Source organism: Scedosporium apiospermum (assembly GCF_000732125.1).
Source record: "Scedosporium apiospermum strain IHEM 14462 chromosome Unknown SEQ_SAPIO_0099, whole genome shotgun sequence".
Taxonomy (NCBI): domain Eukaryota; kingdom Fungi; phylum Ascomycota; class Sordariomycetes; order Microascales; family Microascaceae; genus Scedosporium; species Scedosporium apiospermum.
Genome location: NW_015971800.1, coordinates 1810238 through 1836222, shown reverse-complemented (window position 1 = coordinate 1836222; position 25985 = coordinate 1810238). Strand labels below are relative to the sequence as shown.

The 25985-nt window shown below is 51.2% G+C and overlaps 7 protein-coding genes across 7 annotated transcripts; 3 read left to right on the top strand and 4 right to left on the bottom strand.

The window, feature by feature from the left end:
* Positions 1 to 1446: 1446 nt before the first annotated feature.
* SAPIO_CDS5936 (Chromosome segregation protein sudA) lies at positions 1447 to 5251 on the top strand (the record flags this gene model as incomplete). The annotated part of the gene is made up of 4 exons (XM_016788163.1): positions 1447 to 1484; positions 1549 to 4369; positions 4441 to 4882; positions 4959 to 5251. 4 exons carry the CDS (start codon positions 1447 to 1449, stop codon positions 5249 to 5251), a joined length of 3594 nt encoding a protein of 1197 aa, XP_016642479.1.
* An 838-nt stretch (positions 5252 to 6089) lies between these two features.
* SAPIO_CDS5935 (uncharacterized protein) lies at positions 6090 to 8080 on the top strand (the record flags this gene model as incomplete). The annotated part of the gene is made up of 7 exons (XM_016788162.1): positions 6090 to 6372; positions 6443 to 6710; positions 6786 to 6885; positions 6955 to 7128; positions 7186 to 7237; positions 7301 to 7795; positions 7875 to 8080. The coding sequence occupies 7 exons, from the start codon at positions 6090 to 6092 to the stop codon at positions 8078 to 8080; spliced, it is 1578 nt and encodes a 525-aa protein (XP_016642478.1).
* Positions 8081 to 8373: 293 nt separating this feature from the next.
* Positions 8374 to 9605, bottom strand: SAPIO_CDS5934 (uncharacterized protein; the record flags this gene model as incomplete). Its single annotated transcript, XM_016788161.1, has 3 exons — positions 8374 to 8667; positions 8773 to 9485; positions 9557 to 9605. The coding sequence occupies 3 exons, from the start codon at positions 9603 to 9605 to the stop codon at positions 8374 to 8376; spliced, it is 1056 nt and encodes a 351-aa protein (XP_016642477.1).
* Positions 9606 to 10030: 425 nt separating this feature from the next.
* On the bottom strand, positions 10031 to 12074 carry SAPIO_CDS5933 (uncharacterized protein; the record flags this gene model as incomplete). The annotated part of the gene is made up of 3 exons (XM_016788160.1): positions 10031 to 10924; positions 10996 to 11452; positions 11521 to 12074. 3 exons carry the CDS (start codon positions 12072 to 12074, stop codon positions 10031 to 10033), a joined length of 1905 nt encoding a protein of 634 aa, XP_016642476.1.
* Positions 12075 to 15139: 3065 nt separating this feature from the next.
* On the bottom strand, positions 15140 to 17207 carry SAPIO_CDS5932 (Uncharacterized protein; the record flags this gene model as incomplete). The annotated part of the gene is made up of 2 exons (XM_016788159.1): positions 15140 to 16779; positions 16904 to 17207. The coding sequence occupies 2 exons, from the start codon at positions 17205 to 17207 to the stop codon at positions 15140 to 15142; spliced, it is 1944 nt and encodes a 647-aa protein (XP_016642475.1).
* A 3818-nt stretch (positions 17208 to 21025) lies between these two features.
* SAPIO_CDS5931 (putative T-complex protein 1 subunit theta) lies at positions 21026 to 22874 on the top strand (the record flags this gene model as incomplete). The annotated part of the gene is made up of 4 exons (XM_016788158.1): positions 21026 to 21084; positions 21168 to 22560; positions 22620 to 22793; positions 22857 to 22874. The coding sequence occupies 4 exons, from the start codon at positions 21026 to 21028 to the stop codon at positions 22872 to 22874; spliced, it is 1644 nt and encodes a 547-aa protein (XP_016642474.1).
* A 386-nt stretch (positions 22875 to 23260) lies between these two features.
* On the bottom strand, positions 23261 to 24835 carry SAPIO_CDS5930 (Saccharopine dehydrogenase; the record flags this gene model as incomplete). The annotated part of the gene is made up of 5 exons (XM_016788157.1): positions 23261 to 23415; positions 23484 to 24049; positions 24105 to 24447; positions 24548 to 24691; positions 24781 to 24835. The coding sequence occupies 5 exons, from the start codon at positions 24833 to 24835 to the stop codon at positions 23261 to 23263; spliced, it is 1263 nt and encodes a 420-aa protein (XP_016642473.1).
* Positions 24836 to 25985: the final 1150 nt, after the last annotated feature.

Below are 25985 nucleotides of genomic sequence, written 5' to 3'. Positions count from 1 at the left end.
AGCCTTTCATAAATCGAAGTACTGTGTACAATCAGAGATTCCTGATCAAATATGTGCACCATCAGTCGAGATTCTCCTCTCTTTTGAGGGGCTCTGCGTCTACGCATACTTTGAGGAATTTGGGGAAGCATGCGCTTGCACCAAAGAGGCAACGTCTGACATGCTGGATATATCGGCATTGGACACTGGATGAAGGGGCGACTGAGCTTCGGAGTATGAAGTACGAGGTACGAAAGGTACGAAGGCGGAGTGTGGTGGGCGATGCGGGATGTAAAGATGAGGCGCAACTCCGTTTGCCCTCAGCCATCAAATAGCAATTAGCTTGCTGTATTCTTCCTCGTACTACTTCGTAGTCCACACTGAATGGACACAGCCAAAAAGCAAAGTTTGCCCCCAGCGTCTAGAGGCAACATCTCGAAACTCTGTTGATCGGCCCATCAGTTCCACTATTGCTTCGGAAGGCTTGTAAACTGATAGTTCTTCATTCAAGAAGAATACATACCGCAAAGAGCAAATACGTGAAAACAGAGAATCAAATCCTACGTGGTCCACAAAGTCTTGGAATTTCAGGGACCTGCTGAGACAAAATGAAGTCGAAGCAGCCCCTTAAGACCCAGTACTCCACACAGGTGCACCGGCTATTATGAATCCCCGGATTCGATGGAAGACGGCATCATAGCACTGATTAAGTCTTCTAGCATTGTGGAACACAAGAGCTTACGAAGGAGACAGATGGCGCTGATCATCCACCCTCGCCAGAGAACAATTACACAGGGTGAGGCAAGAGATGATTTGTTCACATAAACAAATCCACTACCTGTAAACATCATGCGCCCTCGGTCAGTCAATAGACTACACATTTGTCCTCATGCGTCTATCTGAAATCCGATTCCATATTAGTGTATCGGAAGGTTTTTCTTGAATTGAATTGAGAACGAAAAAAAAAAAAAAAAAAAAAAAAAAAAAAAGAGGCGAGAGAACGCCAGCAAAAGTCTCAGTGTAAGTACCAAGTAGAAGTACTTCGAGCCTTAGTCCCCTGGATCACCATGCTTGTCCAATCAAACCCCGGCCTGGCTCCACTACGAAGTACAAAAGCGGCTCATCCCAGCCCCAGACAAAGCCACTTGAATTGCTTCTGGCCGGTTTTCTTCGGATCAATGGTTTATCCGGTATTGACTCCCAAAGTATCCAAGCGCAGGCGTGATCTGTCTTTCGCCCCATCACGAATCACGAATCGCGGGTTTCGACGCGTCGTCGCAAGGCAAGCTCTGACACCCACCCTAAGATTTGAAAGTCAGCCAGCACCCTTCAGAAGTGTAGAGACGAGCCACCCCCACCTTAGCACAGAACGAAGTGAATTTCACGCAACCATATTTCGGCTCCCTCTTTTTTTATCGACTGGTATCGTGAAACGATCGCTGCCGCGCGGCGGCAAATTCTATCACAATGCATATCAAGCAAATCATTATTCAAGGCTTCAAAAGGTTTGGTCATCTCGATCCCATGCGACTTCGTCGGCTCGCGCAGTAACTGACACTTATCTAACAGCTACAAGGACCAAACCGTTGTGGAACCCTTCTCCCCGGGAACGAACGTAATTGTCGGTCGCAATGGATCGGGCAAGAGTAACTTCTTCGCCGCGATTCGCTTTGTCCTCAGTGATGCCTACACCCAGTTGAGCCGCGAGGAGCGCCAGGCTCTTCTCCACGAAGGCTCAGGCTCCGCTGTGATGTCGGCGTATGTAGAGATCATCTTCGACAACTCCGACGAGCGCTTCCCAACCGGTCATTCAGAAGTCATTTTGCGCCGTACTATCGGTCTCAAGAAGGATGAATACTCCGTGGATCGCAAGGTTGTCACCAAGTCAGATGTCACGAATCTCCTCGAAGCCGCCGGTTTCTCGCGATCAAACCCCTACTACATCGTTCCTCAGGGACGCGTTACCGCGCTCACGAACATGAAGGAGTCCGACAGGCTAAACCTCCTTAAAGAAGTTGCCGGTACTCAAGTCTACGAAGCGCGTCGCCGAGAGTCCTTGAAGATCATGGATGAAACAGCTGATAAGCAGGCCAAGATTGATGAGCTTTTGCAGTATATTAGAGAACGACTTGCGGAGCTCGAGGAAGAAAAGGAAGAACTTCGGGGCTTCCAAGATAAGGACAGAGAGCGGCGCTGTCTCGAATATGCCTTCTACCACCGCGAGCAGGTTCAAGTCCAGGATGCGCTCGATGAAATCGAGAGGGTCAGAGAGGGCGGCAAGGATAGTACCGATGAATATCGCGCCGAATTTGTGCGCGGGGAGAAGACGATCGCGAAACTTGATGCCGAAATCCACCGACTTCAGCGGGAGATGGAACTCCTCGGAATCGACAAGCGCCAGCTAGAGGAGGATCGCCGTGAAAACGCCAAAGCACGCGCCAAGGCTGAGATGATGTACAAAAATCTTGTGGACGGGCAATCTGCCCGGGAGCAGGCGAGAGCGAGCCATGCGGCAGAACTGGAGACCGTCCGTGCCGATATCGCCGCCAAAGAACGAGAACTTGCCACTATCATCCCAGATCTCAATCGACGCAGGTTAAAGGAGGATGAGGTTAAACAGAGCCTCGATGCCGCAGAGGCTAATCGTGCCCGCCTCTTCACGAAGTCAACCCGAAGCTCGCAGTTCAAAAACAAAGCCGAACGAGATGCCTGGCTCCGCAAGGAAATCGATGAGGTTACGATGACACTCAGCAATCAGAAGGCCAATCGAATCGACGCCGATGAAGAAGTCAAGCGCGTTGAGGCGTCAATTAAGCAGTTGGAGCAAGAGGTTGGGGCACTAAGGTCCCGGCTCGAGTCCTGGGGTGGAGATCGCTCGTCGCTCGTGGACGACGTCACCAAAGCTCGCGATGCCCTTGATAGGCTAAACGATGAGCGACGCATGCTCCGACGAGCTGACGATAAGCTTGATTCCCTTATAGCCGATGCGCGTCAGGAGCGTGACCAGGCCGAAAGGGATCTCTCTCAAGCCATGGACGGCTCAACCGCCAGAGGCTTGGCGACGATCCGCCGCCTTAAGAAGGAGCGGGACATCCCTGGCGCCTACGGAACGCTAGCAGAGCTTCTCGAAGTGAGCGATGCCTACAAGTTACCTGTGGAACAAGTCGCGGGAGCTAGTCTGTTTCACTACGTAGTCGATGACGAGAAAACAGCGACATACCTAGCCAACATCCTTTACAAGCAACAGGGCGGACGGGTAACCTTCATGCCACTTGCCCAGCTGAGACCGAGACCCATTAACCTTCCCAGAAGCGCCGATGCTGTGCCCATTATCAGCAAGATCCAGTACGATTCGACGTACGAGAAGGCTTTTCAGCAGGTATTTGGCAAGACCGTTCTCTGTTCCAATCTCACGGTTGCTGGCCAGTATGCTCGTAGCCATGGTGTCGATGGTATCACGGCAGAGGGTGACACATCGAGCAAGCGAGGCGCGATGACCGGTGGCTACATTGATCCCAGGAAGTCGCGTCTTGATGCCGTAAAGACTGTCAGCAAGTGGCGAGATGAGTATGCTCAAAAGGTCGAGGAATCCGACGAGATAAGACGGCAGATTGAGAGGAAGGACCAGGAGATCACTCGTTCTATGGGTGACCTTCAAAAGGCAGAGCAGAAGTTACGCCAGGTTGATGACGGGTTCGAACCACTCAAGGCTGAGCTCCGTGCGAAAACGGGACACTTGGAGAGCGAGAGGACACAGCTTGACTCGGCGATAAAGCGACGCGAGACCATCGATAGGCATATGAAGGCATTCTCCGAGAGCATCTCTGCCCACGAGGCTGAGCTTGCGTCAGAATTTAAGAAGGCACTGACGCCAGCCGAGGAGAACCAGCTCGAGGAGCTCGGCCGTAGAGTGCAGGAGTTCCACAAGCAGTGGATCGACTTCAGCAAGAAGAGGAGAGAGTTGGAGCAGCGGAAGCAGATCCTCGAGGTTGACCTTCGTCACAACCTTCAGCCCAAGCTCGACCAGCTCAACAGCTTGGCGTTCGAAAACTCGGCTTCGGCCGGCACCAGCCTCTCCGAGGCCGAGAGGGATCTCAGGCGTCTACAGAAGGCTTCGGGTTCTATCGACAAGAAGCTAAGGGAAATCGAGGCTCAACTAGAGAGCCAGCAGGTCCAGATCATCGAGCTAGAGGGTCAAAGGAGCGAGCAGGAGCAGTCCCAGCAAGAGATCGCCTCCAGGATCGAGAGGCAGCAAAAGAGAATCGAGAAGAACCTCCAGAGGAAAGCTCTTCTCACGACTCAAGCTACTGAATGCGCCAAGCAGATCCGAGATCTTGGCGTTCTTCCGGAAGAGGCGTTCGAGAAGTACGAGAGGATGGAAGGCAAGACAGTAAGTACTTTGTTAAACCGAACTCAGTTTGTGAAGTGCAGCTGTCATTAACCAATCTTACTCCGCCACAGATCGCCTCTCGACTAAAGAAGGTCAACGAAGCTTTGAAAAAGTACAAGCACGTGAACAAGAAGGCGTTCGAGCAGTACAACAGCTTTACCAACCAGCAAGATCAGCTTCTCAAGCGCCGAAGTGAGCTCGAGGAGTCTCAAGCGTCCATCGAGCAGCTCGTCGAACACCTCGATCTCCGCAAAGACGAGGCCATCGAACGGACATTCAAGCAAGTTTCAAAGGAGTTTGCTACCATCTTCGAGAAGCTTGTTCCGGCCGGCCATGGCCGACTTGTGATTCAACGGAGGACCGATCCCCGCCACGAAGCTGAGGAATCTGCTGATGACGAGCAGTCGGCCAGTAAAGTGGACAACTATATCGGTGTCGGTATCAGCGTCTCCTTCAACTCCAAGGAATTTGACGAACAGCAACGCATCCAGCAACTTAGTGGTGGTCAAAAGAGTAAGTTCCTATCAATCAGGCAGTGCGCGCTCGCGTCGATGATCAGAACTCTTTAACACTAACATGTGTGCCTTAGGTTTGTGCGCCCTCTGTCTCATCTTTGCCCTCCAGCAAACAGAAAGCAGCCCCATGGTCATCTTCGACGAGGTGGATGCTAATCTAGATGCGCAATATCGTACTGCTGTTGCGGCGCTCCTTGACTCCATCTCCAAGGAAGCCGGCACGCAGTTCATCTGCACCACCTTCCGACCGGAGATCGTACACGTTGCTGACAAGTGCTACGGTGTGACTTTCCACAACAAGACAAGTTCCATCGATTGTGTTCCTACCGAGCAGGCGCTAGAGTTCGTCGAGGGTCAGAAGAGGTGATACCGGCGAAAGGGAGGAGCGGGTCAAGCGTCGGGAGGTTGATTCTCTGTTTTCTTTTCTTTCTTGGCTCTTTTTGTTTCCGCCCGAGGGTATTTACACGGAGGATCCTGGGAGATTTGATGGCTGGTGTTGGGGCGTGTTTTCTAAACTGCAAGGTGTACGAGTGCAATGATAATGTTTTCTGCGGCGGAGGATATCAATGTTTATAAAGTTCGGCTGTTCTTCTTCTCGTCACAGCAAGCTTAGCACCTTTGTAAAGGACTTGATTTATTCCTGTCTAGTTTGCTTGCGACCGCAGTGTTCAGTTTTGTCCCACCCCGACGTGAGTATGTCCTTAATCTTGATCCCTCTTTGCCTTTTGCTTGTCATGTTCTAGCCCACCTTAACTTTCATCAGGATCTAGGACAAGGCACAAGGCCCAAGGCGGTTGTCTATCATTGTGGCGAAAACTGGAAATAAGTGTTAATGCCTCCCCTCACAGCCACAAATACTTGCTGTGATCTTTGAAATCTCTCTAGTCACCCACTCGTAGACCTCATTCTCCTTCACCACCACAAACTCCAATGATCACCGCGATGAGCTCACCTCAAATCCAGAATGGCCCTCCCCTTGTCCCTGTTCCTTATTTCTTCTTCGAGGCAGCCGCAAGCTGGAGCAGGATTCGATTCCCTTTACTATCCCATCCGTCCATTCCCCAAAAAGAAAACCCAGTCCAGGATACCCATAACACAGACCCTACCATCAAGGAGAGTGCTACTTCGTTTATGGCCTTTCTTTGAAGTATCCACTACTAACACTCGCTCATCTCACTCCCACCGTCGGTTTACCAATGGAGACGATGGATATCACACCTTCCAACTTCCTGACCCGCTTTCCCCAGATCCTCAATGCCTATAACAAGTGCTCCATTGTCGCCGTAGATGGCGAGTTCTCGGGTACAAAGTTTGACCAAGACCTCGCCGTCGAAACATATCGAGGCATCCTACCCGAGGAGCAGTTCAAGTTGTTGGAAGACTCTTGGGATAAGCCCGGGATGGAAGCTCCCTACCAGAAGCTAAGATGGGTTGTCCGCCGTTTTGCGCTTCTCCAGCTAGGTATCACCTTTGCCTGGCCAGCTAAAGGTATGAGTGGCACTTTCTCACTTTCCCGCCTAAGCAGTAACGGGGTCGAATTAACTTATCGAAAATACAGACGAAAAAGGCTACCCGATTCTAAAGACGGAGTCCTACAGCTTTCTTGTCAGCCCCTTGGTGGATGGTCAGATAAACAAGGTCAAGCTTTGGAAAACCATCCAAAGGGTCGTATCCATGAATACCAACTCCGCCAAGTTTCTGGACCATTCGGGGTTTGACTTTGAGGGTCTCTTCAAGAATGGATTGCCGTATCTTACGCATCCGGAGGAGGCGGAGTTGAGGCGAGCTCTCGACCGATCCGATAGGGGACAGCGAAACAGGAATGTGTAGGGATAAACTTGGACATGGAGTCCCGTGTAAAACGTAAAGGGTTGGTTGCTAATATTTCCACCACTATCTAGAGAGAACGACGTCAACAAATTGCGGGGAAAGGAGGCCCGTGAGCGAGACAGAATCCGGACCGTAATTGAGAGCCGGATGGGGGCTCGTCGTAACTCTCGTGTAAGTCGGGCTCTCCTCGCTTTCTCCTTCACTGACGGAGGGGACCTTGGGCGCTAACGTGGGATATAGGGTCTTTCTATTTCTATAGATCCTCCCAAAGACACGGACATGGACATCGCTGATTGGAAAACTCTTGTCCACCATGTCGTGGATCAAGACTTTCCAAGATGTCGGGTAACGAATGGGCGGTCTAGTCCTGTCGTCGTCGTCAAGCTCGTTGAGCTTGAACGCACCCATAATGTGGTAGCATCCGAATACACCTTGAGGCGGTCTTCAGGCAGTTTACTGACATTGGTGTAGGACGACCTTGCTCGGAAACACAATATGGAGGCCGATATTCGAAAGGCCATTGGTAAGGGTTACCAGGACTGTTCTCTAATACTTGCCACAGGCTAACATTGCAATGCTCATGTAGGAGCCAGAAGCCTCCTCGACATGTTGATTGGGAATGACATCGGAACCCAGATTCAACCACAAGACATAGCCAAAGCACAGCTCGCCGCCGAAAGACAAGCAAACGGACAACCCGCGAGGATTAATACCATAAATGACCCAGAGCTTAAAGCCCGTACCGAGGCGCTCCAAGAGCTCTTCGACAATCACTGGAAGAGACAACAGCCCATACTTATCGGCCATAATCTCGGCTGGGATCTTGCCTTCATGATCGGCACGCTTTTTGAGCCTCTTCAGGACACGTTTGCGGAGTTTCTTCCCAGAGTTGACGGCCTGTTCTCACGCATCTTGGATACACGCATCATCACGGATGCTTGCATGCCGGAAGCTAAGACGGCGAATCTGTCACAGATCGTCGCGCAATTGAAATATCGATCTGTGGAGCCGCGATGTCAATCGGAAAGTGGCCTGGGGTATGACGATGGTGACGGAAAACCCCACGATGCCGCGTACGACAGTAAGCACCTATGTTCAATTCACAGCTCATCCAATCTATCAAGATGAAACTAATCCGGCTAATGTTTAATGGACTCTAGGTTTTCTCACCGTCGAGGCATTCGCGAGGCTTGGACAAGACCTCGTTAGAAACAAATGCTGGGATGAAGGCGCTCCCTTCCCTACTCAGGAGGAGATGAACGAACGGATCATGAACTGGAGAGACCCGATATGGGACCCCTTTCGAGGCCAGTTCAAGGTTATGGGAGAACTTGTTCGCGAAAAAGCGAGTTGGGGGCGGCATTGAACGCCCGTAAAAAGCTGGGATAAATATCCCAGAAAGACTTAATCATGACTAGAGACGAAAGACGATACCAATCACGGAGCAGACCATGGAACAAAGAAGCTATGGCGTGTTTTCCAACGGGTAGATACACTAGAATACATAGAGTGGCATATTTCCCCTCATGCCTCTATTCCGGAGTAATCGAATTCTATGACGCCGCAGGTATACAATGGATAAGCTATATAGTACATGAAGGTGACCTGGGTTCAAACTTCTTCTCTCCCTCTCATACATCCCGTCAAAACCCAGCATCATCATCTCTCAGCCATCATATTTCGTACACCGTGGAAGTACTCCGGAGCCAGCGTCTCCTTGAGCTCCTCCCTAGTAAGCCACTTGAAGTCTTGCAGGCCGAACCGGTTCTCGTTGAGATCGGCCTGACCCGCCATGATCCTGCCCTTGAGGAAGAACGACTTGACGCCGCGCTGCGTCTCGTTTCCGTCCTTGTCGGTGACCGGCTTGTTGACGAGGTGCGCTACGGGTACGCGGCCAACGATCCAGGTGTTCATGTTGACTCCGGCGGAGTCATCGAGAGCACGACGGGCAGCCTAGACAAATTCGTAACGTTAGTTTCAGGGGCCCATCTTTGCATATCTTCCTAGGGCCAAAGAAAAAAAAAAAGAAGAAAGAGGAGAAAAATGTGGCCTTCTCACCTCGTGCAGCGCTTCATCTGTCGAGACGGGGGCCGTAGGGAACTCCCACTTGCCCTCGCTCGTCTTCACCACCAAGTACAGAGTGCGATCTAACTGCCTATCCAGCCTCTGTACATCGTTCTTCTGATCCGCCTCCGTAACTCGAGGCATCGGCCTCTCGACGGGCACCCGCTCCTCGGGAGGAATCTCCTCAGCATCTTCGCTGACCCTCACCTCCGCATCCTTCAACAGCGACTCCATCAACGACTCGGGGCTCGACAACTTATCCCCCACCCTCAATTCATCGTCCCAAGCAGTTGCCGAGCGGCCATTATATTGGCCGATTTCTCGTGCTACCACGCCGTTGCGCTCCTTCAACTTCACGGCCCAGTCGAGCTGCGGCGGCGTGTCATGCTTGAAGTAGGCCTTTTGGCTGAAGGGCAGGACGAGACGCTCGTTGAGCCTCTTTTGGTAAAAGTAGTAGGCGCTCTCGAACGAAGTCTGCTCCTTGGTAATGAGTGGTGGGCGAGTGAGGATCACACCGGCCTTGATGAGGTAGCGTGCGTTGTCTGTGGAGATCGAGGCGGGCTCGGGAGGCGGCGGGCGAGTTGTGGTGGGAGGCGGAGGCGAGGGTGAGGTCTGGCTCGGGCTCGACTCGGCGTTGATGGCTGAGTAGTACCGTACTGGAAGGGGGCAACGTCTTATCGAGCATCGCGGCGTCAACCTAGGAGTTGCTGATCGTGTGCTTTGTTAGCTCGAAGGGAAAAGGGACCATGGAGCTCTCCCAATTGTAAGGGCGACTTACACCTCGAAGCTAATTGGAAGACTCTCTGGCCTCTACTTGATGCCGCCATATTGAAATCGTCTGCTTGCTCCGGGATCTTAGAGCAAACAACAGTTGTCGGCCACAAGCAATTTATGGGAATAGCAAAAAGAGTCTCGCGATGCGCGGAACTTTTTCTTCTGAGGTACGTACCTGCCAGGGATCCACAGCTTGACATTTCGAGGCCATCTTCCTGCCTCAGGCCGGAACATTCATCATTTCATGTTGAGCCTCTTCTGTATTATATAAGCACCTCGATTGACAACATTTGACTAATTAATCTGTGCATAACCTTACTTGCGAAGTAGTCTGCATCCAACTATACACTACATAACAACTACTCCGCAGGGTCCACGGCTAACATGGATCTCCGATGTTGGAAGAAGTACTTGCTAGCCTCCACAAGGCGCCGCGATTGTCCCCTCCTCCGCCGCCCCGGCCGCCTCCATTTCCACTTCAATAATTAGACTCGCGGGCGATAGCCTCCATGAAATCGGGAGCCTCTACACCGATGGCCCTCAACTTGTCTATCGGACCGGAGACAACGCCCTTGCTGCTTTTATTGACGAATGTTGTCGACTTTCCCTTGTGCGCAAGGCCAAGCTGATCCAGATATCCACTGAAGTCCGCAGGGAAGTCGTACGTGATGATGTGTCTTCTAACCGATAAACTGACACCCGGCACCTCGGGATGATCGGTGACGAGAACGGGCAAACGACCCAAATTAACAAGGCGACAAACATTATCCTCATCCAGAAGATGTTCGCGGACTAGGGACCTGGCCGAAACTCCGCGTCGGTCGAGAAACTCCACTAGATCGTTGGCTCTGAACTCGCTTCCCACGAAGATGATGGTCATGTCTGTGTTGTGATGGGTGTAAAGTGAGCTTAGCAGCGCAATGCCCTTGTCGATCTCTTCGACGCGTTTAACCACAATGTCTACAGTAATGTCCGTGAGCTCAAATTTATAACTTGATTCAAGCTCGCCTTGCCGTGCCGGAAATGATTCTAGAGTTGTCCTTGGAGCTTGTGATGCTTCGGTGCTTGTATGGTCTCTCAAGCTTTCGTTGGGATCGATCACGCCTGGCGGCTGTGGGATTTGCGGATCTCCGGGTGCCGATGCATTCTCCCAAACCCCGAATTCTTTGGTCCATGTTTCGTACCTGGAGAGGTCATTCATGCCGGTGGATAGCTTCACATGCCCTACCCTCATGACCTCGAGGAAATCATCGGCAGTCAGGGGAGGGTGCTGTGGCATAGCACCAATGGGCAGCGTCCTCAACGTCATTGGCATCGCGCCGCCATCTTCAGCTTTGCATGGAGCATACATGGCTATTCCGGACACGGTTACCTGCCGAAGAGTGGTCAGCTCGCTTACCATCAAATGGTCCTTATAAGAGGCAATAAAAGGGGTTTGCCTACCATTCTGAAATACTCAGCTGTGCGCATCTTCTTGGTCGAGGCTATCAGCGCAAGCTGGGTAAGGTGGGACATTTCTGTTTTCGAATATCCGTTCGTCATCTCAGCGACCTTAGAGAGGTCCGCCTCCGACAGCATATTCCCCCATTTCCCAGCATGGACCTTGATTAACTCCATTCGGGCCTGGTGGTCGGGAAGGGTAATATACACCCGCCGGTCGAAGCGCGTGCGCACTGCGGGATCAAGTTCCCACGGCAGAGTGGCAGTCGCGACAACTACCACCCCCGCGTTGGTGTTATCCATGTCGCCCAACTGGGACAGAACCTCCGCTATCATCCGCAAACCCTTTTCTTTTCCATCATATCCGTAATAGAAGTCTTCCCAATTAGAATCAATCTTGTCGCAAAAGATGATAGCTGGCTTTTTCTCCCTTGCTTTAGCGAACAGCTCCCGAATGAATCTAGTCTGTGTCAGAGAGGCTATGAAATGAGAAGTGACGAGGGAATGAGAACCGTAGGTAGGGCTTACTCTTCAGGCTCGAGGACTTGGTACAATGGCACCTGGCTCATGGTCAAAAATGTGTGGTTGACCTTCTTCGCAAGAGCCTTGACCAGATCGCTCTTTCCGGTGCCTGGAGGCCCGTAGAGGAGGATTGCGCCGGGGGCCCTGTGTTTATCGTCGTACGGTTGGGGCCACATTCTGGGGAGGAAAATAGACTCGTGGCGAGTGGCTTCAGACTCCGGGAGACCTGAATTTCCTAAGCTTTGCTCGCCCTGGTTGCTCGACGTGCGCTTTGATACCTCAAACAAAGATGGCTTGTCCGCCAATAATCTCAAGGCGAAGCGAGCAAGGAGCCTTGTCTGATCGGGGGTATAGACGTGACCGCAGCCCGAAGTCGGACAGCTATACTGGACACCCGCGGCCATGGAAGTAGCCGGCTTCATTGCGCAGCTACGACAGTACCCCACGGAGTGCTTTGCCGCGCATTCAGGGAGCATCCAGCTGGGTACGAGCGATAGTATCATCCAGGTCCAGTCGCCGGGGAACTCTTCCTTCAATGCCCCCCACGCCGCGTCATCCATTTTGATATTCTGGACGCGCTGGGAGCATGCGATGCATTTGCTCTCCTCGGTCCAAAGCATGCCGGTGCAGATAGGCACTGACAGTACTGACCCGTCGCCCTTGGAAATTACGGGAAGCCTCGTAACAATATGGTCAATGTCGCCCTCAGAAAGACTCTTTCCGAAATAACTAAGGGTGTCCAACATGCCCTTTCTAGCAAGTGCTTTGTGCAACTGTCTTGCAACCTGCCACTCCTCAGTTGTTGGTCGAGGGGCGAGCTTAAGCAGTGACTGCCGAATAGAACATGCAGCACTGTACAGCTCCTTGAGTGGTTCAAGGCGTCGAATTCCCCTGTCCTTCTCTACAGCCGCAAACTCATGATCAGCTCGTGGAGTCGTGCGATTTGCACAACATGCTGCTGGGCAAGGGAGCCAGTGTGGTGACTTAATGTCATACCACCATTCACGTTGAGTATTCCTGCGAAATGCCACTGCGAAGCAGCCTGTGCACAAGGGCTTGTTACAACAAAGCGTTCTGATTATACTAATCCCAGTGACACCCGACCCAGGAAAGTGCAGCTGAAGGTTGTACATTATTTCATCGCTTTGTTTCTTGCATACTTGGCATTTCTCACCATTATTAGGGAGTTGGGTGCTCATGATCTAAACCAGAACTTAATAGTAAATCGAAGTATGATGGGGGGATGAGCTGCGCAGTGAGTTGATGTTAAGACTGTGATCGACAGTGGTGCACAAACAAGTGATAGGGTCTTTCTCATAAACAGCCGCAGATGGATAAATGGTATAGGATTTCGGGAAATGGAGAGGAATCAGGGTTAACATACTGGGGTGTTTGTCTTGATCAAGGCTTTTCGTTTGAAAGTTTTTGAAAAGCAATTGACTCTATGTGCGGACGAGGGTAGTGAATAAATAGGCTGTCGACGGTTGAGAGAGGAAGAGAGGAAGAGGGGAAGAGGGAAAGAGGGAAAGTCAATGGGCCTGTGGAAATGGCATTCTATGCTTTGTTTCCGCGAGATCCCCAGTATCGACTGACAGACCCGCCTACTCCAGGTAAAGCCCCGACCTCCTAGCCACAGAAGAGAGAAGGTATGGCCTCTGCTATTATCGAAAGCGTCAAACCCCCCCCCCCTCCAAGCTCCCGCTTAGAAGAGTGACCAACCGCTGGCTACGCTAACCCCCCACGGTCAGCGAGCTTGTGAGATAATGTCATTGATCAACGATGCTTTGCTTCAGTGGATTCGGGGCCTGAACCTTTATTCCTTGGGTTAGAGAACTTATCAACATACCAATACACTAGCCGTCAGCCTGATGTTTGCAGTCCAACACTCCCTTTTCCCGTCCATTCCGCATTATACAGCCCGCGGCACAGGGACGTCGCTTTCAACATTGGCAGAACAGACTGGCGTCCGAGGAAAGACTGCCGAGTCTCGCTGCTTTTAGAAAACATCAAAAGATTGGATTCTAGGCCCACTTCTACATTCCAGATGACGACGTCTTCGGGATCAACAGACGTCGGCTCTGTTAGACGGTCGTTCAAAGAAAGTGCCAGGAACAAGGTCCCGGGGAATTTGGAGCTGAAGCGGGCATCAGTAGTATCGGCTATCGCAATTACACAAGACCTAGAGGATGCTCAGGGAATCGCTCGCTTCGATCTTGATGAGCAGCAGCCGCTTTGCCATGAAGAGCTCGAGCTTCGGAACGATCAAAGATCGACAGGAACAAAGAGGCGACGTCGAAAGCGCCGAAGGGGCCAAGGACCCGCTCCAGCCGCTACAAAGTTCGAAGTATAGTGTACATTTCCTATTGCATTAATCCTTTGACCTGCGAAGTATGAAGTACACACTAGAGGCTCGGATCGGCATTCAGCCACCCTGGATTGATTCCTTGCAACTGTAACGGACTGTCCAATGCTGCCAAGAAGAAAATGGACCATCGAGCCCGCTTACTAAGTTTACTAATACATTCTATAAATCCCACAAAAATTCAATCCTCTTGTCTTTTCCCTTCCTTCCTCTCTTCACCATTCTAAGGCGCTCATTCCTTATCATCAAGACCTGTCCATTCCTCCATACTGTCCTGATCGTTTACGAGTGCCCAGATCGAGGCAGATTGCCGAACAGTCTTTTCGCTAGCAGTACCTCCTGGCCACTACGTGCTAACTCCTACTACAGGGTCCTGTTAGATAGATTCTGATCACATCACTCTCTCTCTCCGATTTTCGTGAAACCCTAGGTTACTTTAAAAAAAAAAAAAAAAAAAAAAACTTGGTCGTTCCGCCCTCGCGTCGAGACGACCCTTGCGGCCTCCACAAACGAGCTTGACATCCCAGGCCGCTCAATATAAATAGCTTGAGGAAGACAATTTTCTCCTCTGTCCTGGTTCGATCGAGATTCTGCGATTCGCCAGTCTCAGAATAACTAAGACGGTTCCCGCCTGGCATCTGAGCCTTGACGGAGAGACCACACATAGGAGGGATCCCTCTAGCTTTTCAAGCATGTTGAACAACCCACCAGTCTTTGGGTTGCCGCTTTCGTGCGGAAGCTGCGACATCGCCTTCGCTCTCCAAAAACTAAATCCCAGAATGCCGGGGCTAAACTCTCTCTTTTGGATTCTAGGAACCGCTTTATGCTACGATGGCTCCTTCGCCCGTTTACGTGATAATCGTACATGTCTCAAGTCTCCTACGGCCAAGCAAGTTGGGTGAATTGAAGAACAAAGTGTTATACTGTGCAAAGCTAAACGATTAAACTGCTCTCCACGCGATAGGGGAATTATCGAGTTCGAGCTCCAGCCGACTGGCCCGACCTAAGTACATGAAAGGGAAAAAAAAGAAACCCAACATAATCACGTCTAGTACGGCGGTGACTCTCGTCTTGAGCACGCTTCCAGGTATCTAAGCCCAGCATCCCGTACTCCCAAAAAACGCCCCCATATGAGTACATTCCGTCCAGTGGTTGGAAGATTTCGTCCGAAAAAAAAGAAGGTCCCCGTCCTAGAAATCATTGTCCCTTGCGCCGAACCCAAAATGCAAACCCGCTCGAGTGTTTGTGTCGTTATTTTCTTCGTTACGCCTTGGATTCCGCAACGGCGCGAGCCACCTCCTTTGAGGCGACCTTCTCCCAAGTCTTCATTGCCTCGTCATCTAGCAACGAAGGATCCTTAATTTCTTCGTAAAGTTTCCTCGAGACATCTCGATTGATGTTGGAATATTGTTCCGTCGTCAGCTCTCGAGCATGCCAGTGCGGCTTAAGCGCTGATCGAACGATGCCGTTGATGCTAGCCTTGGCCTCCGGCGATAGCTGATCTCGGACCGGTGATGTATCGATGGACCGAGCAGCAGACTCTTCTTGAGGCCGCCGCGGTCGAGGCTGGCGAATCTCGAGGGTTTGCGTGTTTTGTACACCATTCTGTACACCATTTTGTACACCGTTCGGTACACTGTTCTTTTCGGAACGGGTCTCCGTGTCTGACTGTTCACGGGGACTGGCCTGCTGGCGCGTCGGTGAGTAATTCGCCTTCGGATACCGTGGCTCTACGTAAGAGCTGAGCGACAACGGCGGCGAGCTTGGACGTCCGAGGCTCAAGGGTGGCGGGGTGAGAGATAATGCTCGGGGGCTGTTGTGTGCCGACACCGTTGGCGAGCTGGCAGGGGAAGCCGCGTCCGTGGGTGCTCGTCCAAAGAATGTCTTGATATTCTCGTCATCGGATGCCGTGCCCATGCCGACCTCTACCTCCTTAAGTAAGGCCGACAGAAAGGACGGAGCCTCCTGTTCAGTGGATCGTGAGCTTGAGCCGTTCTCTGCAGATCGCCCAGCGGGCGGTACCGATGACTTGGAGCTCGATGCCTCGGAGTGCGCGGGGAGAATCCTCCTAGTTCTCGGCCGTTTGAGCTTCCGTTCTGGCTCTTGAGCGGGTTCTATTGGTGACGCAGTTGCCGACGGGGCTCGCCGCTTACGGCCGGCCTGGCTCGAGCTAACAGACTGCTCGGCGACGCGAGCACGCTCTAACGCACCCCATGACCTAACTTCGTCCCGGGATTCCTGTACAGGTTGGGTTGGCGGCCGCTGCTCAAGCTGCTGGCGTGCTGCCCGAGGGAGGCTGTTGGTGAACACTTCGCCCGCACCGAGGCGATTTGCGATGCTCACACGCTGTTGCCACCTCTGGTATTCACGCTGCTCTCTTTCGCGAAGCATTTGAGAAATGCGGAACTCTGCAAGAGCATCATCGTCCTCATGGTTGTCAAGATCGATTTGAAGAGCGTCATAGACACGACCGGAAAATTGCCCCCAGGGTCCAGTCCAAGCAAGCGAACGAGCTTGGCGTCTGGCCCGCCGCATTCGTTCCCGCGTGCGTGGGAAGAAACGTGAAGCGGGCCTTCCAACAGTTCGACGCCTGTTAGGCCTTCTGCGCACTGGTTGTTCTTCTGCATCTTCTTCCTGAACTGGAGGTTGGAAGTCGTCGGCACACTCAATGCAATACCAGTTGCCGGAAGGAATGTAGTCCAAGCCAATGCAGTATGTGTGGTACGCCGCATCGCACCCATCACAGAGAAGCAAAACATCTTCCCTTTCGCTGGAGTTGCAGACTGGGCAAGGTTGCTCCGGTTCTTCTTCCTCCTCTTCCACATTGTCTGCGAGCCACGTCTGCGGATCGAACTCGGCGACTTGTTTTTTTTCTTCGATTTCTATGCATTCGATAACGGTGCCTATATAGAATGAACGGAAACATGAGTTAGCCATCATTTTCTTTTCATTTTTTTTTTCTATTCCATGGCATATGGGGCCAAAGAGGTGCAGGAGTTAGTGGGAGGGGGGGCTAATGTGACGTACCAGATACACCATCGAAGACTTGGAGTTGACGAAAAGGCTCACGGCAAATTGGGCACGTATTTGTCTTTTGAGCCCATAATCGGATGCAAGAATCATGAATAACATGATCGCAGCCGTCGAGGGAAGCGATTCTGCTATTAGTGTCGGAATTTGCACCATCTTGACCCAAGAGCGCTGAAGGGTCGGGTGGATCAGTGGGCACCTCGAGTGCCGTGTCGAGCTGGGTGGCAGCAGCGACAGAGGGGGGCTTGGCCAGAATGACCAGTGGCTCGAGGCAAATGATGCACTGGTCTAGTTCAGTCATTTTTGGGTGTTCGGCGACGGCGACAGGATCGTGATGGCTTCATAAAAATGACTGTGAAGAAAGCCCGATTAAAGACGGATTGAATAAATCAATCAGATTTTGAAAAATCGAGGCAGAAGGAGATGAGAATCGATGGCAAAAATGGTGTAGAAGAGGCAGGTGGATTGATTTCGGGTATGCTTCAAATGCTCAGACGCTCTCAAAAAACTAACCAACTGCAGTGTGCTGGAAAGTAATAATGACAGGCGGTGGCGGTAGTTTGGTGCGGTGGGAGATTTAGAGTGGACTGCTGGGGATAGTGGAGCCGTGGGTAAAGGTGGAAGGGAAGTAGGGAAGAACGGTTGCAGAATTGGGGCGTTGAGTGGTAGCGGGAGCAATGAGAGCTGACTGTGAGGGGGGGAAAAGTTGAGGGAAGGAATGGCCCGTCCGGGTTTTTGGAGGGAAGGACTGGCCCTGCGCTAACCTCGCGTGCTGACTAGGCGTCAAGGCGTACAGTGCGGATAATGAATTGGGAACCCCGCCACACTGAGAATCTCGACGACAAGGACCCGAGTGCCAAGTACTGCACCTTTCATAGGATGCTCACCCCCTGTGGAAGGGATCTAAAGAGGATTATGCAATACACCGGGGCGCCAGACAGTGCGTGACGTGGTTGGTGCTTGGTGTTGTGACCTAGCAGCGCAGGCTATTGGATGAAGACATGAATCAGTCCAGGATGCCCTGCACAACTGACTTGCAGACGACCTGAGAGCAGAGCTCCGGGATCAAGGTCGAAGCGTCCAACCGCAGGATAGAGGCCTAGCAATAATGGCGATCAGAATTGTCCAGTTTAGATGGCTCTTAGGCATAGATGTTCCGGTTGATAAAAAAGCGGTTGGGAAGGAGGACACTTCACTGAGAGGGAAAAGTTGCGTACCTTAGAGATGTAGGTTACACTGTATCAATAATCCGGAGAGTGTTTTACCACATGGAATAGCGTGGGTAGTATTTCCGAAACTTTTCCCAAACTTAGCATATCTAGCATTAAGACTGGAGTGCACTCGTCCTGCGTGTGTGCACTATGCCAAGTGACCATTCCCTCATCAGTTCTTCGCCGACTCGAAGGATGCTGAGCTGGTTTGAATTGCGACCTCTAGGTGCTGTCTTTGGTGGGCGATGGAGGTCTCTTGGCCTCCATCTAGGCCTATTGAAAGACGTAGATATAAAAGCAGCCACTGCACTAATAATACAGAGTTCTACTTCAAAGGGAAATGGTCTTCCTTTTATGGAAGACTCGGAGTCTCTCTGTGAAAACCAAGCCGTATTGTACACGTAAGAATAGAACGAAAACGTACTTCGTAACGAAAGTACAATTGTACCGTCCAAAATCAAATGATCACCATTATTATTAGTACCTTGCGAAAGGAAGGGTCATCCCAGGCAGAACCAAAGTGGGGCTAAGCAGGAGGCAGGAGCGGGACTTTGATCTTATTCCGGGAAGGGCAGAAACGACCATGTGGAAGACGAGGTGAATGTTGAGTTGAGGATGCGAGAGGTGCGTGACCAAACATTTGGAAGTACATTTTGCATGCCGGTTCCAATACTTCCCATACCCTCGGCCCTTGTGGATGGAATAATGGTTCGAAGACCACTATTCTCTCTGGTTCCGTCCTTCCGGTTCCTAGATCCAACTGTTAAGCCAAGACGTTAACTCCTCCCATCTAGATTAGTATAATGCACTCGCGAGCCCTGATACACAGGTGGAAACCGGGGAGGATCAGCTAAACCAGTCCCCTTTTCGTGTCTCTATTTGGCTCATTTGATCAATAACGGACACTAAGCCAATAATTCACAGTAGATTTGTCCAATTCCTCTCGTAATTTCAACCTTACCTTCACGCAGGCGCACCTCCCCAGTCCTCAACTGGGAAAGACCACGGCTAGTATTAGCCGCCGATCCTGCCGAAGAGCATCTAGTCTCATCAAGTGATAATATTATACTATGTACCAATGCCTATGCCCGCAGTGAAGTTATGGAAGGAGTCAATATGCCGGGAAATGCCGCCACCAATGCTTTCCTTAAATCAATATGTACTACTATGAACGGTGCTTGGAAGTGCTGGGAATGTGTTCAACACAACTTGGATCCTGCTCCAACCACATGGTTTATTTATTAGCCAGGGACAACGGGCGACGTCGTTTCACGAAACATCACTATCTCCACCTGGCTGTCTCAAAATAGAGGGCTGTTTCCGTTTCCCGTCCGTCTTAGCCTTTGAAATAACACAAGGCCCAGACCTAGTTCAGCCACGACTTACTCCGGAAAGGCTATCTCTTAATTTAGGAGCAGCTCAGGAGATGGATAATACCAGGTACTCTTGGCCAGACCTGCACCAAGAGAGCCCTCAAGGTTCTATTTTCTCCGATGATTTTGGTAAGAAAAGTCTCATGTTGGCCCCTTCCGGGCAATTAAAAAGAATACGTAACATGAATTTCCCATCATACTCTCATTCGTGGACAAAGTTCGAGGGAGATGACTCTTGTGGTGGACGATCTCCACTCGCTAAAATGTCTGGTTCCTGCACTCACAGAATGGTGTAATTGCAACCTCCCAGATCGAAGTTCTACGATGGAGAGGCTGCCTTAAACTACGTCATTATTCTTGCGTAAGAGACACCTTGATCGATCAATTCTTTACGCGACACTCACTATAAATGAGATACTGGGGCGACATACGTAGCTAATAATCACGAGGCTTCGTGTGACACTTTGTATGTGTTTTCGAGGCTTTTTGTACATTGAAGTACCGGTTCACAGAGCTCGAGGAGTCATCCTTGACTATGCACGCAAAGGCGGCAAATGATGGTGAAGAGGTTAGGCTACCAAAGGGCTGGAGTTGTAGCCTTGCTTGATGAGATGACCGTCGTGCAGATGCCTAATGGGCAATGGCTCATTCACGCAGGTACAATCGAAGAGGGAAGCTATCATATCTCCGCATCCCAGGGACCATGTGCAGAGCTACTCGGTTTCGACGTGATAGGCAGACAAGAACTCGTCATAAGCCTGAGCTCCTTGGTGTGTTAAATGGTCGCAACTGTCTCATCGTGAGTTGCCGAAGGATATCCGTCTGGCATCTGCTTGATGACTCTTAAAACCAGCTGACGTAGCACCCGGTCATTGGACGTTGCGGGCACCGCGATGATGCCCTACGAAATGGGTGGAGATCTGGCCGAGTCCACAATACGGTTCTCCGATCCGTTTCGAAGGACCTAACTATTACATATTGGGAACACTGGGTAGAAAGTAATAAGGCCAGGCCGGTCGAAAGCTCAGCTTCTCATTGTTCAGGGACAAAAGATTCTGGTATCCGCCACCCCAGTAGGCGACAGCTACTTCGTAGGCTTTTTCCCGTAAACATACCAGACACAGTACGCAGGCCGAAATGAATATGCCCAGTTCATCTCAGAGTTGCTTTCAACGGCGGATGTTACGACAGGGCTGGTGCGAGCGTGCAGTTTTGAAATTACAAAGGGGCGAGAGCGAGAGTTTCGTTGAGATCAATGATCAATGATCAATGAATAAATGAATTGATGTCGTCGTCTTCGCTGAGACTAAGACCGAAGCTTCTGATGGGTTCGACTTGTCGCCACGCTGGTTAAACCCCGGCACAATTTTGGCGGGGTTGCCTGCACAGTCTGCACACTAATGGCGGGCAGCTTCATCCATCCCACCCCCTTTGCTAGAAAATTTGGAAGCCTTCAGAAGCCCAGATCAGAACAACCACCAGCAATCAAGGGTGTTGAATTGTTGGTAAAATCTCGTAATAAAGCCGATCTCGCGATGTCTCTCAACGTGCCCGATGCCCCCAATGCGGGCCTCTTCAAGGGCGGTTATAACAAGTATGCTCTGCCAGTTCATGCTACCATTTTGGAGATGCATTTCCCCACCATCACAATGTGAAGCTAATCTCATGTTGGGACAGCTACGATTCCGAAGATGGAGCCGTCCTCCGCAACATCGACGCTTGCCGCGCCATATCCTCCACCGTCCAGACCTCTCTTGGCCCATATGGCCGGAATAAGATCGTCGTCAACCATCTCCAGAAGATGATCCTAACCTCCGACGCCGCCACCATCCTCCGCGAGCTCGATGTCGTCCACCCCTGCGCCAAGCTCCTTGTCATGGCCAGCCAGCAACAAGAAGCAGAGATGGGAGACGCTACGAATTTCGTCATGGTGTTTGCCGGTGAACTTCTGAAGAAGGCCGAAGAGCTCCTACGCATGGGTCTCAAGACTGCGGATATCGTAAGCGGTTACGAGCAGGCGCAGAAGCATGCCCTCGAAGCGCTAGAGGAGCTTGTGGTTGACAAGGTCGAGGACATCCGCTCGGAAGAAGAGCTTGCTAAGGCTATCAGGACAGTCATTGCGAGCAAGCAGAGCGGGAGCGAAGACATTCTTGCCGATCTAGTCTCCCACGCTATTCTCGCCGTGCTACCAAAGAACCCAGCGAACTTTAACGTTGACAATATCCGAGTCGTGAAGATTATGGGTGGAAGTCTAGAACAGAGCCGACTGGTCAGGGGTATGGTATTCCCCAAGGAGCCTAACGGCTCGGTTAAGAAGGCGAAGCGAGCCAAGGTTGGTGTGTTCACGTGTCCCATCGACATTGGCCAAACGGAGACGAAGGGAACCGTTCTGCTCAAGAACGCCAAGGAGATGCTCGACTTCTCCAAGGGCGAGGAGAAGCAACTGGAGGCCGCCATCAAGGAGCTTCACGATGTTGGCTTGAGGGTGGTTGTGGCCGGTGCGCAAGTTGGTGATCTCGCTCTTCACTACCTCAATCGTTACGGAATCCTCGTCATCAAGATTCTCAGCAAGTTCGAGCTCAGGAGAGTCTGCCGTGTGGTCGGTGCCACTCCCTTACCTAGGCTAGGTGCCCCCATGCCCGACGAGATGGGTACGATCGACGTCGTCGAGACTCTCGAGATCGGAGGAGACCGCGTCACAGTTTTCAGGCAAGAGGAGGAAGCCACGAGGACAGCGACGATTATCCTTCGAGGCGCTACGCAAAACCACCTTGACGATGTCGAGCGAGCGGTAGATGATGGTGTGAACGTTGTAAAAGCGATCACGAAGGATCCCCGGTTGGTGCCCGGAGCTGGCGCAACAGAGATTCAGCTCGCCTCCAGGATCACGGCTATCGGCGAGAAGACTCCCAACCTTCCCCAGTATGCTATCAAGAAGTACGGAGAGGCCTTTGAAGTTATTCCTCGTACTCTGGCTGAAAGTGCCGGTCTTGATGCTACCGAGGTGCTCAGCCGACTGTATGCTGCGCATCACAACCAAGAAGACTGGGATACTGGAGTCGATATTGAGGTAAGATGAATCTATTCTTTCAAGACCTCCAAGTCGGACGTATTGCTCACTAATTTTAGAACGAGAATCGCACTGGCACTCTAGACACCGAGAAGGAAGGCATCCTTGACCTTCTCATTTCGAAGCAGTGGGCCATCAAGCTCGCTTCCGAGGCCGCGCGGACTGTGCTGTCGGTTGACCAAATCATTGTGGCCAGGCAAGCTGGTGGACCGAAGCCACCTGGTCCTAACCCTGTACGTGATTCTTCCTATACCTCTTGAGCAAACAAACTCATGCTAACCATCTCATCCCTGCAGAACTGGGACGAGGATTAAGTTATGATGAGGAGTTTGGGTGTACCTTTGTCGAGAACATGAGGAGTAATTTCAAGGGAAAAGTTCCAAGTACTGAAGAAGTTTGTCTCTCCACGGCCGCTCTAAATGGTTGTTTTGGGCTTTAACAGGTAGACGAAAAATCTTAGATAGGAAACTCAAGACAGTATATACCCATGCTGTGCTTTGGTAGTCACCACAGCCAAATTTCCCAACCTTATTATGAACAGGGGCCGTCTTGGATAGGATTCAAGATTGCCCGGTTTGCGAATAACTACTCCCTCCATATCCACACTTTGCATGACCAAATATTATCAAACAACCGGCAAGAACCTCCATATATGGGCCCAGCCTCGCCCTTACCTCATAACAGGCTCCTATTTTCCAATCTATTCTCGAATCTCGGATTTGATGGCAAATCCCTGCTTAGCCAGCCTATCAATGTACCCTTGGCCCAGACATGCAGGTGTATAACACCCGCCTTCCAAGTCAAGCTTGTCCTCCAAGATCGTAAGTGCCGCCTGCGAGTTCAGCACGGCCGTAACTACCAAAGGATGTCAGAAAAACAAGGACATAGCGTCTAGGAGGAAGTCAGAATGGATCCGAACTTACAAGTATACATGCTTCCATGGTACTCAGCCTGACCAAAAGCCCTCTTCCCCTCCTTCGGGGGATCAGGCTCGGCAACAGCCCTAAACACAACCGAATCATTCTTCGCCGCCTCAACGCTCGGACCCGAACCAGGAGCAAACACGAACTTCTTAACAAGCCACCTCACGGGCGGCAGAAGAGTAAGAACCGCTCCACCGACCATGAGACCGAGGTGTCCAGCCGCGCCCTGCAATGCACTCGGAGCAGAAGCATACTCGGCCCAGGAGAAGTGCGGGCCGTAAGCGACGCGGGCCCTCAGAGAGGGCAGGGTCTGGTGGAGGCCCCAGGAGCGCTCGACGATGTTGCCGTCGACGCGGTTGGCGATGGAGGTGGTGACGCGGCCTAGGTCGGGGAGAGTGCGCAGGCCTGTGAGAGGGGTGAGGAAGTTGGAGGGGTCGCGGGGGCGGCGGGTGGGGTTTGCGACGGGGGAGAAGTTGTAGGGTTTGAAGGCGTTGCGGATTTGGGAGAGGCTGAAGGTTTCGAATAAGGAGAGGGCGCTGGCGATGGTGCCGCCTGAGGGTGCGGAGCTGTAGGAGTGTGTTAAAGGACTTGGATTAGAAAATGGGGAACGGTTGGACTCACTCTATGGATGTGACGACGGTAACTTTACCGGTATCTGCGTCGAGCTTCTCTTTGAGGTTCTTTGCTAGTGTCCAGGTGATGATGTCGGCGGGTGCGGACTGCACGGCCACCTGCGAGAGCATGATGGCGCCAGAGGTCTTGGCTGCGTTTTCGTACTTTTGGATCATGGACTTTGTGAAGGGCGCTTCTCCTGTGGTGTCAAGGTAGTGAGTGCCATGGTTGGCGCAGGCCTTGTAGGCGAACTCTCCATGCTTGGCGAAGGGTCCGACACAAGTGATGAGGACGAATGATGTCTTTGCCAATGAGTCTACCTCCTCCTGGTTGAGATTGCATATTTCGATCTCTACCGGTTTCCGAACAAAAATAAGATTGCTCCAAGTTAGCCACGATAGATACGCGTAGATGGAGGATCCTTAAAGAGAGCTTCTTGGAATAACACGTACGAGGCTGAGTCCTGTCGGGATTTATCTTCTCACACTCCTGGGCGATCTCGTGGAGCTTCGCCTCTGAGCGTCCGGCGATGGCCCATCTTAGATTTATAGGGAATTGTGAGGCAATGTGCTGGGCGACACGATGACCGGTGTAGCCTGTTCTTCAGTGGTTAGATCCAACTGATCTCTTTTGGTTCTATTTTCCGAGCTGTTGGCGGTTGAGGCCAGGCTCTCATGATACGGACCAGTAGCTCCAAATACCACGATGTCGTATTTACGACTATGATCCTTCAAAGGCATTTTGGCGATATTGGGAAAGAAGAACTAGAATATTGGGTCGGAGAGAAGAACTAGAATATAAATTCGGAGAGAAGAACTAGAATATAAAGTTGGAATACAATTGCTCAATATATATCAATATTTACGAACTACAGAGAAAGCTATTTACTACGGAGGCTTTCGGGAGCCTGAGCTCCGGCGGCCTTTAAATGCCCCGAGGAGAATACCGGTGCGGCTGGTTGGCGTGACATTGAATCAATCTTTTGTGGCATCTTTGGGGCATCTGATCAGCATCAAATGTTCAAAAAAGCGAGATACGGAGGGAGCTAAGTCGTATGCTGTAGATTATATCGGAACATAACTCCTAACGCCAAGAGTCGTTCACTGGGAGAACTCCGAATAGTATAAATGATCTCTACGGATGGATGCTCAGTGGCAAAAGCTCAACTCTCAACTTAGGAAGACAGCACATTCAATGTTGACGTAGTGGCACTTCTGCCAGGAGACAGATGCCTGAAGGCTCCCCTTAACTCATTTGGTAGCTAGCCAAGTCAGGGATTCACGAATTGGGACGAACGAAGTGAAAACGTGAGTGAGGAATGGTGTGATGGAGATGTGGCAGGCGTCATGAATCCTTCGAGCGCCCACGTCTGCCAGCTGCGTCATCTGGGTCGACAGCCCGACTGGTACATTGGTATTATGAGCTGTTGGTATCCAGTGGACTTGTAAGTGTGTTCAATGTTGGATCGAGTTATCGTGAACAATGCAATTTAGGACCGATTTGTCACTTGCTTCATAAATCCATGCGGTCGCACAAACATATTTCAATTAGTCAGATATTATTATCCGAAGATCAGCCATGTTAATCCTAAATACAGTGCGAAGTGCATTGTTTGTTGATGGTTCCGCATCAAGAGAAGCAGCGCCGAGACGCTGTTTGACGGAGCGGTGGAGGAGGCAAGTTGCGAATGGTGTCGCGCCTTCCGGAAAAAAAAATAATAATAATAAAAATCAAAGAGCAGGTGCATCCCATGTTTGGTTATAATGCAGCTTACTATTCCCAACTTCTCTCCATCAAATTGTATCCATCGATCCATCGATACAATTCATCTTCACCATCATTTCCCCACGATATCATCATCAACCATCAAGCGTACATCTCCAGGAATAC